At 44.0% G+C, this 13,851-nt stretch overlaps 1 protein-coding gene across 4 annotated transcripts in view; it reads left to right on the plus strand.

Moving 5' to 3' along the window:
- Positions 1-13,851, plus strand: part of ARHGAP25 (Rho GTPase activating protein 25) — an 81,860-nt gene that overhangs the window by 22,417 nt on the left and 45,592 nt on the right. For 3 of the 4 annotated variants that reach the window (XM_016137867.2, XM_016137868.2, XM_016137869.2), the window contains exon 2: positions 11,754-11,953. In XM_016137867.2, coding sequence (XP_015993353.2) covers positions 11,754-11,953 — 200 coding nt within the window. Of the gene's footprint in view, positions 1-11,278; positions 11,637-11,753; positions 11,954-13,851 lie in introns of those variants that run through there. The other variant, XM_016137870.2, reaches the window with a different exon arrangement.

Raw genomic sequence — 13,851 nt, forward strand, 5'->3', positions numbered from 1 at the left:
TTAAGTTAGACACATTGCACCTAAAATAGGATTGCTATGCAAAGTAGTTGGCTGAAAGATGTTTTATTGGTCAATCAAAAAAATTTAGAATTGCAAATGAATTCAAGATGCTTTATTTCCATTTTTTTACATTTTATTTTTTATAAATGAAGAAATGAAGTCTCAGAAAGGCCATGAGAATTCCACATCTGGTTTGTGTCTGAACTAGAACTTGAACCTGGTTCTCTTGATGACCAATCAGATACACCTTCCACTGCAATATATTGACTGCCTCTCTACCACAGAACCAGGGGAGCTGTCATAAAGTATTGGCAATCTACCAGGCTGCAGTGGTAGCTTATGGACTACCACTTCCTCCAACTTTTGTCATTGCAAATACTGATAATCAGTCACTGCACTCTTTCTAGTGAGCCTGTGCTAAGCCTCAGATGTCCCAGACTTCACTCCCAGTCAAAAGGATTGTCATGCAAGATGGAGTCTCTTTGCCTTCCTTACAACGGCTGTTTTTCAAGGTGGGGCTGTCCACTCCTCCTTTCCCTACCCCAAGGAATCTCATTCTCTCTCTCTCTCTTTCTCTCTCTCTCTCTCTCTCTCTCTCTCTCTCTCTCTCTCTCTCTCGCATGCACACACACACACATGTCCGTGCACGTGCACACACACACACACACACACACACACACACACACACACACCATCACCACCACTAACTGTGTGAATCAAAGTTGACTTTACAGGAAATACTATCCATAACTGGAAACATCAGGAGTCCCTCGGTTCTTTCCCTTCATTAACTGATAAAATGACAGTGCAGGGGAAATGGAGGGGCAGGGTTTGTCCCGGAGGGAATGTGTACGTGTGTGGTATAGCATCTGCATAGTATCATTCCACTGAGCTCAGAGGAATAACTAACAGGTCTGGAAATGCAGGCCTGGGAAAATGAGCAAGTTGAAGTTCAAGGCGATAGCTGATGTGTGAAAAAAAATAAGCCTAATAGAATCTATTTTTTTAAAGCCTAATGGAATGTTAAAAAAGAGTTCTCATACACATTTTAAATGCCAATGCAGAGAATAAATATAGTGACCCCTATGTATATCTACTATTGAAATTTAATAGTTATCATCAAAATTTCATAATAATAGCTTTATCCCTTTTCTTTTATTCCTTTTCTTTGCTGAGATATTTTAAAGCGAACCCCACTATGTAATTTTATTCCTCATGTGTAAGTATACATCTTGAAAAATATGGACATTTAATTTTTTAACCACATGTCCAACAAAACTAATTGATAATTGATTGGTATCATCTATCCTCTATTCGTAATCAAATTGCTTCAGTTTTTAATAGAATCTTTTTATCAGGTTGTAGAATAAGAGAAACACATTCTAACTTATACACCAGGTCCATCCCACTGCAAGAATTATTTATTGTTCACACTCTTAGTAAAATTATAAGGTTAAAAGTCACTATTTCTGAAAATCAGTGCAGTCCTAGGAGCAGACTGGAATGACATCTTTAGGATGGCTAATGGCTTGTAGCCTCATTAAGGCCCAGTGCTTGATCATGGGTGTCAGTCCTTGAGCATCGCCCAGGCTGGATGGCTGCTAGGAAATGCTGGGGCCGCGGAATTTATTTGGGTTTATAAAATACAAATACTTCAAGTATTCTAATGCACTACTTATGTATAAACACAAATGACTGAGCAAAACCTCTTACTGGAGCAAATGACCAGCTCTGTCAATGAAGGCTCAATACCTCTCCTAATGCCCTTCTTACTTTTAGCACAGCGCGTGATTGCAGAGCGGAGCGTACTGTGCTCACTGTCCCGCAGTGGGACATTATCCTTACCCTGATATCTGGGAAGGCAGTTAGCTTTGATGCACAGTTAAACGACCACATTGTCCACTCAGGGTACATTTACCACTCAATTGCCAAATCTCCATTTCACCTTGTGCTGAGGAAGAGGCAGCCCCGGGCAGTGTTCAGGAGGAAGCAGTCACAATTCTGTAAGCTTCTTGTTATTATGCTTAGCTTCCTGTTATGCAAAGATAGGCAGAGGAGGCCGATGAAGTGTTGCAACTGATGGAGACACACACCCACAGGAGGCAACTGTACTGGAAATTCCTAAGAAACGCACAAGCCCCAAACCATGCACACCAGAGGGCTGGCCCTGGAGAGGCACCTAGCTCAGAATATTTGCCAGAGTGCAGAAGGCCTTGCAAGCCCAAGAAGAAACAGAAAACCAATTTTCTCTCTCGCTCTCTTCCTCTATCTCTCCACCCCCACCTTCTCTCTGTTTCTATCTCCCTTGTATGGCTACTGACACCACATTTTTACCTCTTCCTGCAGAAGACATAGCTATGTGTGCTGAATCCCTTTCCAAATCAGAATTTGCTTTTTCAGATTGAAATGTTCACTTGTCAAACAATGAAGAACATCTCTCCAAACTACAGAACATGAGGAAATCAGCCTGTTCAGCCTCTGAGGATGAGGCAGGCAGTTGGAAAACAACTTTAAGATGCTTCTTTGAATTAGGTTGCATGAACTTACCTCATGGCCCATTGTCTTGGGAAAACCTGTGTGATTTAATTTTGGGTACACCGAGCAAGCCCCTTTGCTGTCATCAGTCTTACAGTTAGTTGTCTTTGGCAAGGGGCAAAGTTTTTCATACAAAAGTTAAAAATCAAACCAAAAAAAAAAAAAAAATCACACTCAGGAGGGTAATCACAGGATAAATGTATCCCGAAGTCTAAATGCCAGGTTTTGAAAGTGACGAGACTTCATGTTTCCCACCTCCCACCTCCTTGAATGGTGGGCGCTTTAAATGGGGAGCAGTTTGCTTTGGAGAGGCAAAAAAGGGATGAGGAAAGCAAAGAAGTTTGGAAGTTCCGAAGCTAAAGAATCTAATTTTCTTCTACGAGAGCCCTCTTCCCACGATGTATTAACTGGACAGAGTGAAGGTCAGCATGTGTGGGCACAGTGAGTGTGTGTATGTGTGTGTGTGTGTGTGTGTGTGCGCGCGCGTGCACGCGCGCACGTGGGGTGTGGGCGAGTGTACGAATCCCTCTTTGTCAGGCGGGCAGTGATGACAGGCCTGCTGTTTCACACAGTTCCCCAGCAGCTTCCTTCTCGGCTGGGGTGGTGTGCCCACTGTGAGCTGCAGTGTGACCTGAGCACTGAGCCCACCTCAAGTTCACTCCGCGTTCTTCCCTCCCACGCCACGGCCACATTGGGCTTTGGTCAGAATCCTTCCGTCTCTTCAAATGAGCTTGAGTGGAGAGTTGGTAAGCCATGGCAGGACCACCTAATATGACCATTTTCGTGTCGAAATGTCAGCATAGCCCTGGTGATGGGTTTGGGTTTCGGTGCCATTGCTTTGTCACTGTTTTTCAAGGCCTGCTGAGCCTTGCAGAGCATATGTTGAATAGGAAAAATAGCACAAAGTTGTTTGAACATAAATTAAGGCAAAATAGGTGAAGGCTGAGGTAGATGTCTCACATGAGGGGTTAGGAATAGTGGCTTTTTCCCTTCCCAGAGGAAGGGTTCTTACACATTGATTCTTAATGTCAATGCACTCGAATACATGCTTCTTTGGGGGGTGTGAGACCTATGTATGGATACTGGGCTTTGAAATCCAATTTCTGGCTGTGTAACTGTGGCAAATCATCTCACTTCTCTGAGCTTCAGTTTGTCGTCTGTAAAATGAGAATGACAATATGGTGCTTAGCTTATAAAGTTAGCGTGAGCACTAAATAGAACTAGACTTATAAAATGCTTGCATTGTGGCTGAACATAGTAAATACTCAATAAATATATCACTACTGATGTGGATTCTTATGAGAACAGGACTTACATCTTCTATTGGCTACTCTGCTTGAGTGGGCACAAGTGAATATATTTAAAAATCCCACAAATAGGTAAATTGGCCAGTATTGGTTGCAGATATAAAATACCTGATAGTGGCTCCATTTCATTCTAAAATAGTTATTTTATTTACTCAACAGATATTTATTGGGGAACGTCAATTGGTCAGATACTTTTCTAGGAGGCATGGTTAAGTGGGCGAAGAAAATCTATAGAAATCCCAGCCCCCTTGGGAACCTGCTTTCTGATGGTCGAGCTTCCATTCCCCATTCTTCATCAGTGCTACTCTTTCCGCATTCTGATTTTACCAGGAAGAAAGTCTCGACTAGATGCTAATCCCTCTTTAATACTTTGTGGTTCATGATTGATTACTAATCCCTCTTTATTTAATACAAGGGGAACATGACAGGGCCTATCACAAAATAGGGCTGGGGTTGAGGTAGCAGCCATTGGCAATAGTGTGGTGGAATGCATTTTTGAATGCTAGAGTGCACAGTATGTATTTTAAATACCACAGGTCTTGAGTTCATTAATTTAGAGGGTTTCCTTTATTTTTCAAACCCTGCCCATGACTTACATCATGCCCTGCACATAAGAAATGTCCAATAAATTTTTCTAATTTGTTAATTAAAGGAATAAAAAAGATAAATTCCTTTGTTAAAGAGAACTCACACTATGATTTTTTATTTGACCATTATTTTCTCTCCATATAATGCGCACACACACACGCGCGCGCGCACACACACACACTTCCTTCCTCTCTTCATCTTCATTCCTTCCAATTAAATTTTCTGAGCCAGAAACTGGAGGGTCCTCAGGATACTAAAATGAATAAGACATGGTCCTTGCCCTCAAGATCCTATTTATAGCTCCAGCACCTTATAACCTGCAGCCATGCAATAAAAGCACAAACATGTTTATTCCTGAGGCCACAGGGCCTTCAACGCACCTTGGCAGTCAAATATGTCTTTCCGAAAGAGAAAACTGAGAACAGAAACTCAAATACTTCTTTTAAAAGGACCTCTTGCCTTTGAATGGTGCTTGATGGCTTTACACGACCTCTATTCGACATGTTCAGTGTCTTGGTAGAAAGGGCGAGTAGTGCCTCAGATCATGACGTTATCCTGGTGTGTATCCATCCACTTGGAGACAGAGGAGCCTATTTCCCCACCTGCAGGCACCATCTACTCCTCAAGGACAGCTCCTGTCCCAGGGGTGTGACGTGAGCAAGAACTAGTTCTGGATCTTTGCTCAGCACAGAATGATAGACTCTATTATTCTTTCATTCCCCTTCCAGGTAGCCGCCCCTTGCTCCATCCCTACACTCTTGGGGATAATGGATTTTCTTGCTGCACTTCTTTCTTCCATACTTAGACACAGTGAAACCTCCCTTTAAAGCCCCAAGGAAAACAGTAACCTGTCTTGTATGTAATTTTTATTTCTAGAGCCTCAAGTTATAAAATGCCTGCCCTGATGCTCATGTCTTCTGTGCTCAGCCTTTTCTTTGGTTTCTGAACATCTATTGTGTTACTTTTCAGATTTGGAATTTTCATGTCATTCAAATTTCCTGACTTTCCCTTGAGCCTGTCTCCCCTCTGTGCCCCTGACCCCCACAACCTTTCTCTTAACCCACAGGCTTTACCTATCAAAACTAGAACTCTGAGGAAGTCTAAAACACTCAGCACACCCTCACATTTCAGAACTGGACTCCCTACTCCAGAGAAGCCAATAGAAGATGTACGTCCCATTCTCATTTGCTCAGAACTGGACTCCCTATCTGTTCAAAATCATCTTGTTCTCTGACTTCCTTCCCTGCCTCCCAGGTCTATGAGCCATTTAGGGGCAGGGTTATGTCTGGTTGATCTTACATCTCAGAACTCAATACGATTCCTGGTTCATGCCCAATGCTAAGCCACTGTGCATTGAATGAATGGATGGAGAAGGCTGACTTACCTTGCAGAAGTCTTTGCCTCCCTTCCTCCTATTCAGTCAGCTGCTGATGGTCTAATGGTCTGCGTCACAACAGCCTCTCCTACTCTTTCCTTCTCCACTGCCATCACTCTATTCAGGCCTCTGGATTTGCACCTGGAATATTGTACAATGTCCAGCCAGTCTTCTATTTTTCTTTTTCTCCTTCCCTCTCTTTCTTTTCAGTCTTTCCCTCTTTCATCTTTTCTTTTTTTTCCCTTTAACATAAGATCGAGTCCATATTATAATAATAATGCTAATAAGAATAGCCTCTGTATATAGCTATGTTTTAAAAGGCAGACATTGGCTGGGGCCTCTTCACTTTTTATATTAACTCTTACAGACTACCCACCCCACAAGGTATGTATTATTATCATAATTTCACAGAGGAGGAAACTGACCCTCAGAGACAGAACATGTCTATCCATGGCTGCATATATAGAAGCCTGTACTGTTTGCTATTTCACCTGCTTTCTCTTTGTTAGACACTGTTTTAGGTACTAGGTTCACAAAGATGAGCCAGGCCCAAGCATCAAGGTAGAGCCCCTGTCTTCTTAGACTGTTGTGGAGAGAGAAGACAGAGTAAGAAAGAGTACTAAGTAGAAAAATAAGTGCTTTGATGGGCATATGTCCCCAGTTAAGAGAGAGCAGAGCCCAGGAAATGACCGAGTCTAGCCTAGGCTGAGAAGACTCCTCATAGGAGGTGTGGCCTGAAGTAAATCTTGAAGGATGAACAAGTTTTCTAAGAGGTCAAATTGGGGTGGGTAGAGAGGGGTGGGAGAATATTCCAACAGAGAGAATAGCATATTGTCAAAGGTTAAGTGCAGGATGGGTATGAGAGAAAAGCAAGAAGCACAGTAGGGAAACCACAAAGAAATTTGAACCCCGTGGTGGGGAGTTCAGCCTTCATCTTTTAGGATGAAGGTGTTGGAGGGCCATGGGAGGTTCTTAGGCAGGATAGTAGCATGATCAGATTTGTGTCCATAAACAATGTCATCGGCGGACTGGAGGTGGGTCTGGTTAGGAGGGGTATGAATCAGAGGCTTATTTCAGAAATCCAGGGAGAGGATAGAAAGGTCCCAAAACCAGGTGGGTGTAGAGAGGAAGGCTGGATCAGAGAGAGAGACAGAGTTGTTGGTTGTGATGACTCGAGGAAGGAGGTGGCTTTCTGATTTGGTTGCTTGGCTGTGAAGAGTTTGTCCACATCATAGACACCAGTGGAGATAAAGCAGTGGGTGTATTTGTTGGTGCAGGGTGGAGAATGGTGAAAGGCGGGGAGGTGGAGAGGTGGGAGGTAAATGCGATCTTCAACATGGTGACCTTGAGATTCCCACTGAGGTATATGCAGGCAGTTGAATAGATGGGCCTGCAACTCAGGAGGTTTTTGGGTTGCAGCCATATAAGTTCTACTTCCTTTTCAAGTTCATTTAAACATGGTTCCCAAAATAATATACTACTTATACCAACATATTGAGAAAATACCTTAAGTGGTTCCCCCAGTTTTGAATAAACTATTCCTATCTCACTCACACATAGAATCTAAACTGAGGCAAAGTTGAGAGCAAAAAACAAACAAACAAACAAACATACAAACAAACAAAAACAACAAAAAACAACTCAAAAGTAGATGCTAGAAGATTTCATGACTGATTATTTTTGGGGTTAGGGGTCAGAAGATGGGAAGATGAAGAAAGGAAGTGATAACACTTCCCAAGCTGACCTCTTTGTTAGTACTTCCATCTTTAATTTTCTCTTGCTCTAATGTGGGGCAAACCCCAGCTAACTTCTACTGCAGAAACAGTATCCCTGGAAATGTGCACTTCTTTCACTTCTCTTCTTTCTTTTCTAGTGCCATCACTCACCTGCAGACTAAAATTCAGCATATGCAGTAATATTGCATAACTCATCTACATTTTTACCATGCGCCTCCCCCCTTTCTAAGGTACATGAAACAGCTCCCTCTTGCCTCTCAGATCAAAGTTGAGGTTCTCATTCTGCCACCTGAAGCCACTTTTTCTGGGGCTGTACAGCTTGATTTCTTTATTTGATGAAATGCTTCCTTACCTTTAAGGCCTCTTTGGTCCCATGCTTAGTAATGATAACACTCAGATTCCAGGAAGTGCTGCCCAATAGAGCCTTCTGTGATGATAGATATGTTCTCTGTATATGTTGTCCAATCATCTAGCCACGAGCCACATGAGGCTACTGAGCACTTGACATGTGGTTGGTGTGACTGAGGAACTGAATTTACTTTACTTTAATTAGTTTTCATGGGCATAGCTGCTCATGGCAAGTGGCTACTGTATTGGACAGTGCAATTCTAGAGGCTGTTCTTTCTCTCTCTACTAGAGTAAGACTGAATTTCTGACTTCATGAGACCTTCATATTCCCCTTCCCTAGAGTGTTCTGTAAATGTTTAGCAACTGCCTTCCAAATTCCCATCTTGCCTCCCTGGTCTAGCTCAAAGCCTGGTTCAGAAATCCTTCCCGAAGGGCTGGGAGCATGCACTCAGTGTGCTATGACTGGCTCACAAGTGAAGCTTATCATGGTTATTATTTTCATTATAAGAAATAGCTCCATTAATAGTAACAGATTTCTTTGTTTACTTTATCCAGGAACAAGTCACACCCACAGAGAGAGAGAGACTGTTCAAAGGAACTAGCAAGGAAAGTTAGTCAAAATTAAGTTAAACTCAAGGCCTATCAGGCTTTCTTCCCTGATATTTGAATTATCTCATGATGCACCTGGTAATGTGCAGTGTGAGGTGGTAGATGGCTTTGACATGGGACAGACAGTTCCCCTGTTTAGTTACTGGCTCATCAGAGCTCCAGCTGTCACCTCCCCCATGTTTGGGCCTAATTTCAGCAGTGTGGAGGTTTGTACTGAGCCATCTACTCTCTGACTTGTAACACATGATCCAGTGACTGTAGTCACACCGCCTACGCTGGGGATGGTAACAGGCCTCAAGAAACACTGGGTGGATGTATGGGTGAACAGTATCACTTCTGGAATATAAAAGATGGTTAGTCAAGACCTTGGACATATGCGGCCAGACAGGTGGCTGCCTCCTTGCCATAGTGGCATTAAGCCTCTCTTGGCCAGGTCTGAGAACATTAGATCCTCATACCTACTCCTGCCTTTGTCAGGCCATTCTGCAATGCACGGATGCTTCTAGGGGAAGTTTTTGTGTGTTTGTTTTTGTCATCATTGTTTTTGCCACAACAGAGCATAAAAAATTTCCCAGAACTAGCCATAGATTAATAACCCAGCAATTAAGTTCTTCTGTGCTGAGTTAATTTTCTTCAATCTATGGTGTCTTTCTGGCTCCTGCTCCCCTCATCACACTTCTTCAACGCTGTTGGAGACTTTCAGTTTCTCCTATCTCCTATAGTGGTTCTAACGATTTCTGTGGGTCTCTAGGGGGTAGTCCATGAGGCTTGAGTTCTTGTAATCTCCCTGTTTCTCTCTTCTCCTGTGCTGGCTCCAGTTGGTGACATCACCCAAGAGGCCAAGTGAAGACTTCTGGTTATGCTACTGCTAGGAGAGGGGTCTTCCCTCCCAACTCTGACACTGCTTCTGCTTCATCTGCATGGTCACAAAAATCACACCGGCACTGGGCTGGGTGACACAGAGGCTACTAGGGCGGGGAAAATACCCCTGCATCTGCCACAATTCCTCACTCTTTCATATTCTCCATAAATTGTGTGCCTACAATTTGCTCTCTTTCTAGGACAGATACGAGTCTTTGCAAGTTACAGTCTCTGACCTAGAGATACACAGAGCTGTACACAGTTTTCCAAATTCCCTCCTCCCATTGTATTCCTGTTCAAACCCTCCTATCTTTCTTTCAGATCATCTACACAGCCTTAGAGTAAGTGATCAGCCCCACTAATCTGCGAGTTATAGGTGGAACATCTTCAACATAGCAGTTAACTAAGGAGCAAGATCTAAGAAAAATTTTGACTAAGGTGCCAGGATGCACTGATGTCAAACAAACCCTTTGGAAGCATCTTTCCAAATTGTTTTCAAAATGTCAAATTATTTTTTTACTAGAGCTGAGTCTGTCTATTCACTCTTATGATGATGTCTGTCCAACAGGAAGTTGAATCAAGTATGTCTTGCTCCCTGGTGTATAACATAATATGACATCTCAGTCCCTGATGGGAGGTAAGGGGTGACTGCAAGCTGGCACCTGGAAATGAGGGTATGTGATAGGAACACAGACCCCTTGTGGAGGTCAAGGGAGGCCAGTTAGGGCAGAGTCCTCTTCAGACAACAATACAGGATTGAAGTGCGACACGTGTAGATAAGGTGGTAAGTCTGAATACAATTAAAATCAGTGGAAGAAAGATTCTACAATGCCATATAAATTTTAGTAGTTGAATGTATGCCGTAAACATAAATAAAGTTTGAAAACCACAAGTATAGAAGGACATAGAAAGAAAAGAATCAAAAACAAGGGGAAAAGTTATTGATTCAATGCATTAAAGATAAGAATGAAGGAAGAGAGTAAGTTTAATGATGGAGCGACATTTTGAAATAATGAGAGATGTTTAGGAAGCTCTCAGAGCTGATCTCTGTCTTTGCAGTAACAAGTAAAGTCATCTGTTGATAAAAATAATGAGTAACATTTGCTTACCTTGGACCAGGGACTGTGCTAAGTGGTTTACGTATGTTAACTTGTTATTTCTCTGCAACAATTCCATAGAGAAGGGACTATCCTAGTTTAACAAGTGAGGAAACTGAAGCTCAAAGAAGCTGCATAATAGACCCAGAGTCAAAATGACAGGAAAGGAAGAACAGGTCTCTAACCAGGTGGAATGCAATGGGTAGAGAATGGAGTTGGCTTAGTTCAACTACATTATGAATGTCATTGGGGCAGGTGGCGGGGGGGGGGGGCAGGTGGTGGTGGTGGTGGTGACAGCAAAGCTGAATAAAGGAATCATGAAATGGAAACTTCCTCCAGCAAGAAAATAAATGTAGTCGTAAGACTGGTAAGTGTGGAGAGAGTTGTCCTGAATGGGAATTACCATGGAGACAAGCTGTGACTACTTGGCCCTGATCCAATGATGGGCAGAACTTATGTATAAAAACAAAAGCCAACTACACAAAGCAGTGACTTGAAAGGGTCTGGATTCAAATTCTGTTTCTCCGTTCTGCTGGCAGATTTATTTTCCTTTCAAATGCTCCTGTGCTGTCAGCACATGGGAGGGACAGCCTGAATGAAAAGGTAGGAGGAAAGCGGCTACAGGGAGGTTCTTGGTCCGGTATAAAGGGCTGTAATCACTCTCAGCAGACAGGGGACAGAATGGCAATTCGACACTTGGCAAGAAAATTCAGGAGGTGCCAGCTTCCTGCCTGCTGGCTGCGTGGAGTGGGGCCAGGGGCGTTGGGGGTCTGCTGGGGAAGGGCTCTATGTGACAGTGAGGTCAGAGCGAACACAACAGCTCCTTCTTGGAGAAGAATGCCCGGCAACTTCCGGTGCTGCTGCAGATGCGTGGGACTCACTCACCCTGAACCCTCAGAGCCAGATATTATTTTCTACTCTCTCTTGTCAGATACTGACTCCCACGCAGGAAAAAGGAAGCACCTTTTGTCATATGCTGCGGCCACTTCCTCTGCAGAACGCTCCAGCCAATCTTTCGCTTCGTAGAATGAGGGGGCCGACCCGGCTGCCGGACTGTGCGCGCTGGGCCTCTGGGTCTCGCCTCCTTCTCGGTCTCGGTCCAGCCTCCTCCGGAGAAGGCCCCTCTGTGGGTCGCTGGGGACTTTCTCTGATACAGATCTGGACCCTTGAGCCGGACCTGGTGGGGGCCCCACCCGCTGCTCAGCCCCCTCGGGGGTTCCTCTCTCACCTCCCCGCCCACTCTTTGCACACTGCTTCACGTCCCTCAGTCAGTCCGCCTGTCTGTTCCTCTCCATAGCTCGGTCAAGGAGTGTTATGACCGGCGAGCAGATGGCGGCTTTTCACCAGGCGTCCACTCCCAACCCGCTGGAAAGGCCTATCAAGATGGGCTGGCTGAAGAAACAGAGGTCCATCGTGAAACACTGGCAGCAGAGGTACTTTGTGCTGAGGGCGCAGCAGCTCTACTACTACAAGGATGAAGAAGACGTGAAGCCACAGGTACTGGCCAGGCTGTCTGTCCCCATTACCAATTCTTTCTCTCTCTCTCTCTCTCTCTCTCTCTCTCTCTCTCTCTCTCTCTCTCTCTCTCTCTCTCTCTCTCTCTTTCTCTCTGTCCCCCCCTCCCCACCTCTTTCCCTCCCTGGCTCCAGCACACAGGATGTGTCCCTGGAGTCCACCTAGATGGCATATAAATTCACAGGGGCCTTAATATTAGGATTAGACACACATCCATCTGCAAGGAGGTTGCTCTCTCCTTTTCACTATTTTCTAGATCTAGAACCTGAGCTGCAAAGATGACAGTGTGATCCTTCTCCAGGGAGCCCTGAGATGAACACTGTGGAGCTTCCTAAGTGCGGCTCTAACTCAAGGCTGGCAACACGGTCTTGATGATGACTCTGAGTGTATGAGAGCTCAGATAGAGTAGATTTGGGTTCAAGAAAAATGATTTGGGGCTTTCGTGTATTTGTTCAATCAATATTTATTGAGCATCCGCTATATGATACTGTTCTGGGTACTTGAAATAAACAAGCGAGTAGAACTCAGAAGATGGAGGGAAAGGTAGAGAATAAACATAATAAATAAGGAAAGCTATGTGGTTTGTTGGAAAATGAGTAGTTCTATGAAGAAAAAAATAGAATGGATTAAAGGGAGACAAGTGTTTGAAGGAGGTGTTACAATTTTTAAAAGAGTGGTTAGAATGAGTTCATGAGGAAGGTAACATCTGAGCAAAGACTAAGGAGAAGTAAATAATCAAGCAGATCTCTGGGGAAAGAGCACTTCAGACAGAGGGCACAGCCCGAGCAAAGGCCCTAAGGTGGAACATATCTGATGTCCTTGGGGAATAGCAAGGAGGTCAGCGTGGGAGCCGCAGAGCTAAGGAATGAGAGAATCAGAGGGGATGAGGTCAGAGAAGTGGGAGTGGTTGTGGGGGATTGCAGCTCAGATTACAAAAGGCATCGTAGGCCACTGTGAGGACTTGGGTGTTTACACTGAGGGTGATGGAGAGTTCCCAGGAGAAATGGAACATTTTTTGACTTATGTTGTAAAAAAGATGGCTCCATTGTGTTCAAAAATAGACAGACGTAGGGCCTGAGGAAGGAGGCACAAAGGTAATTCAGGTGAGAGGTTATGATGTTTGGAATCTCAGTAGAAGTTGTGTGCTAGAGGAAAATGATCAGATTTCTCATGTACTTTGAAAAGAAAGCAAACAGGATTTTCCGATGTAGATGGGGCTATAGAGGGCTTTGGTCCTAAAGATTGGGCCCAAGTCTTTTCTCTTTTCACCATTGATTCCTCATGGCCATTGTGGTGCATGAGAGTGAAAGGGATTGCTATTACCAATTACTCTGGGATCCCAGGTGTCAACTGTTGTGTCGGAGCAACCAGGAAAACTAGTCACCCTATCTAGCACTCGTGTCTCTGGAGGAGTAAGAATGAGCTTGGCCAGAAGTAACTTATTAGGGAAAACAGACTCTAGAACCTTCTAGAGCCAGAAAAAAAAAAAAACAAAAAAAAACAAGAAGGATGAGGATATTGGGGGTGCATGGCAGGGTATGTAAGAAAGGTGACAGCCATTTTGGAAGAGAAATATTATCTTTTAAGAGCAAACTTGAGGATCCGTGATGCATCAGCAGCACCTAGTTAAACAGGCCCTTTACTGGGGAGCTATTAGTGTCTGTCACTGCGGAGGCTGCAGAAGGGCCAGAGACCTCGCTACAGACTGGGTTCTTAGTGTCCTGTGCATGGAAGTTGGACTTTCTTCTCTTTACAAAACAACTCAGACCCTATCAGAGCAATTACAGGCTCAGATGATAGTGACTGGTACATTAATAGCCGAGGCAGGAAGTCTTCCCATCCGCAGAGAGTGAGGGAGATGGCAACAATGTGTGCACCTT

This window comes from Rousettus aegyptiacus, unplaced genomic scaffold (genome assembly GCF_014176215.1).
Source record: "Rousettus aegyptiacus isolate mRouAeg1 unplaced genomic scaffold, mRouAeg1.p scaffold_m13_p_7, whole genome shotgun sequence".
Lineage (NCBI taxonomy): Eukaryota > Metazoa > Chordata > Mammalia > Chiroptera > Pteropodidae > Rousettus > Rousettus aegyptiacus.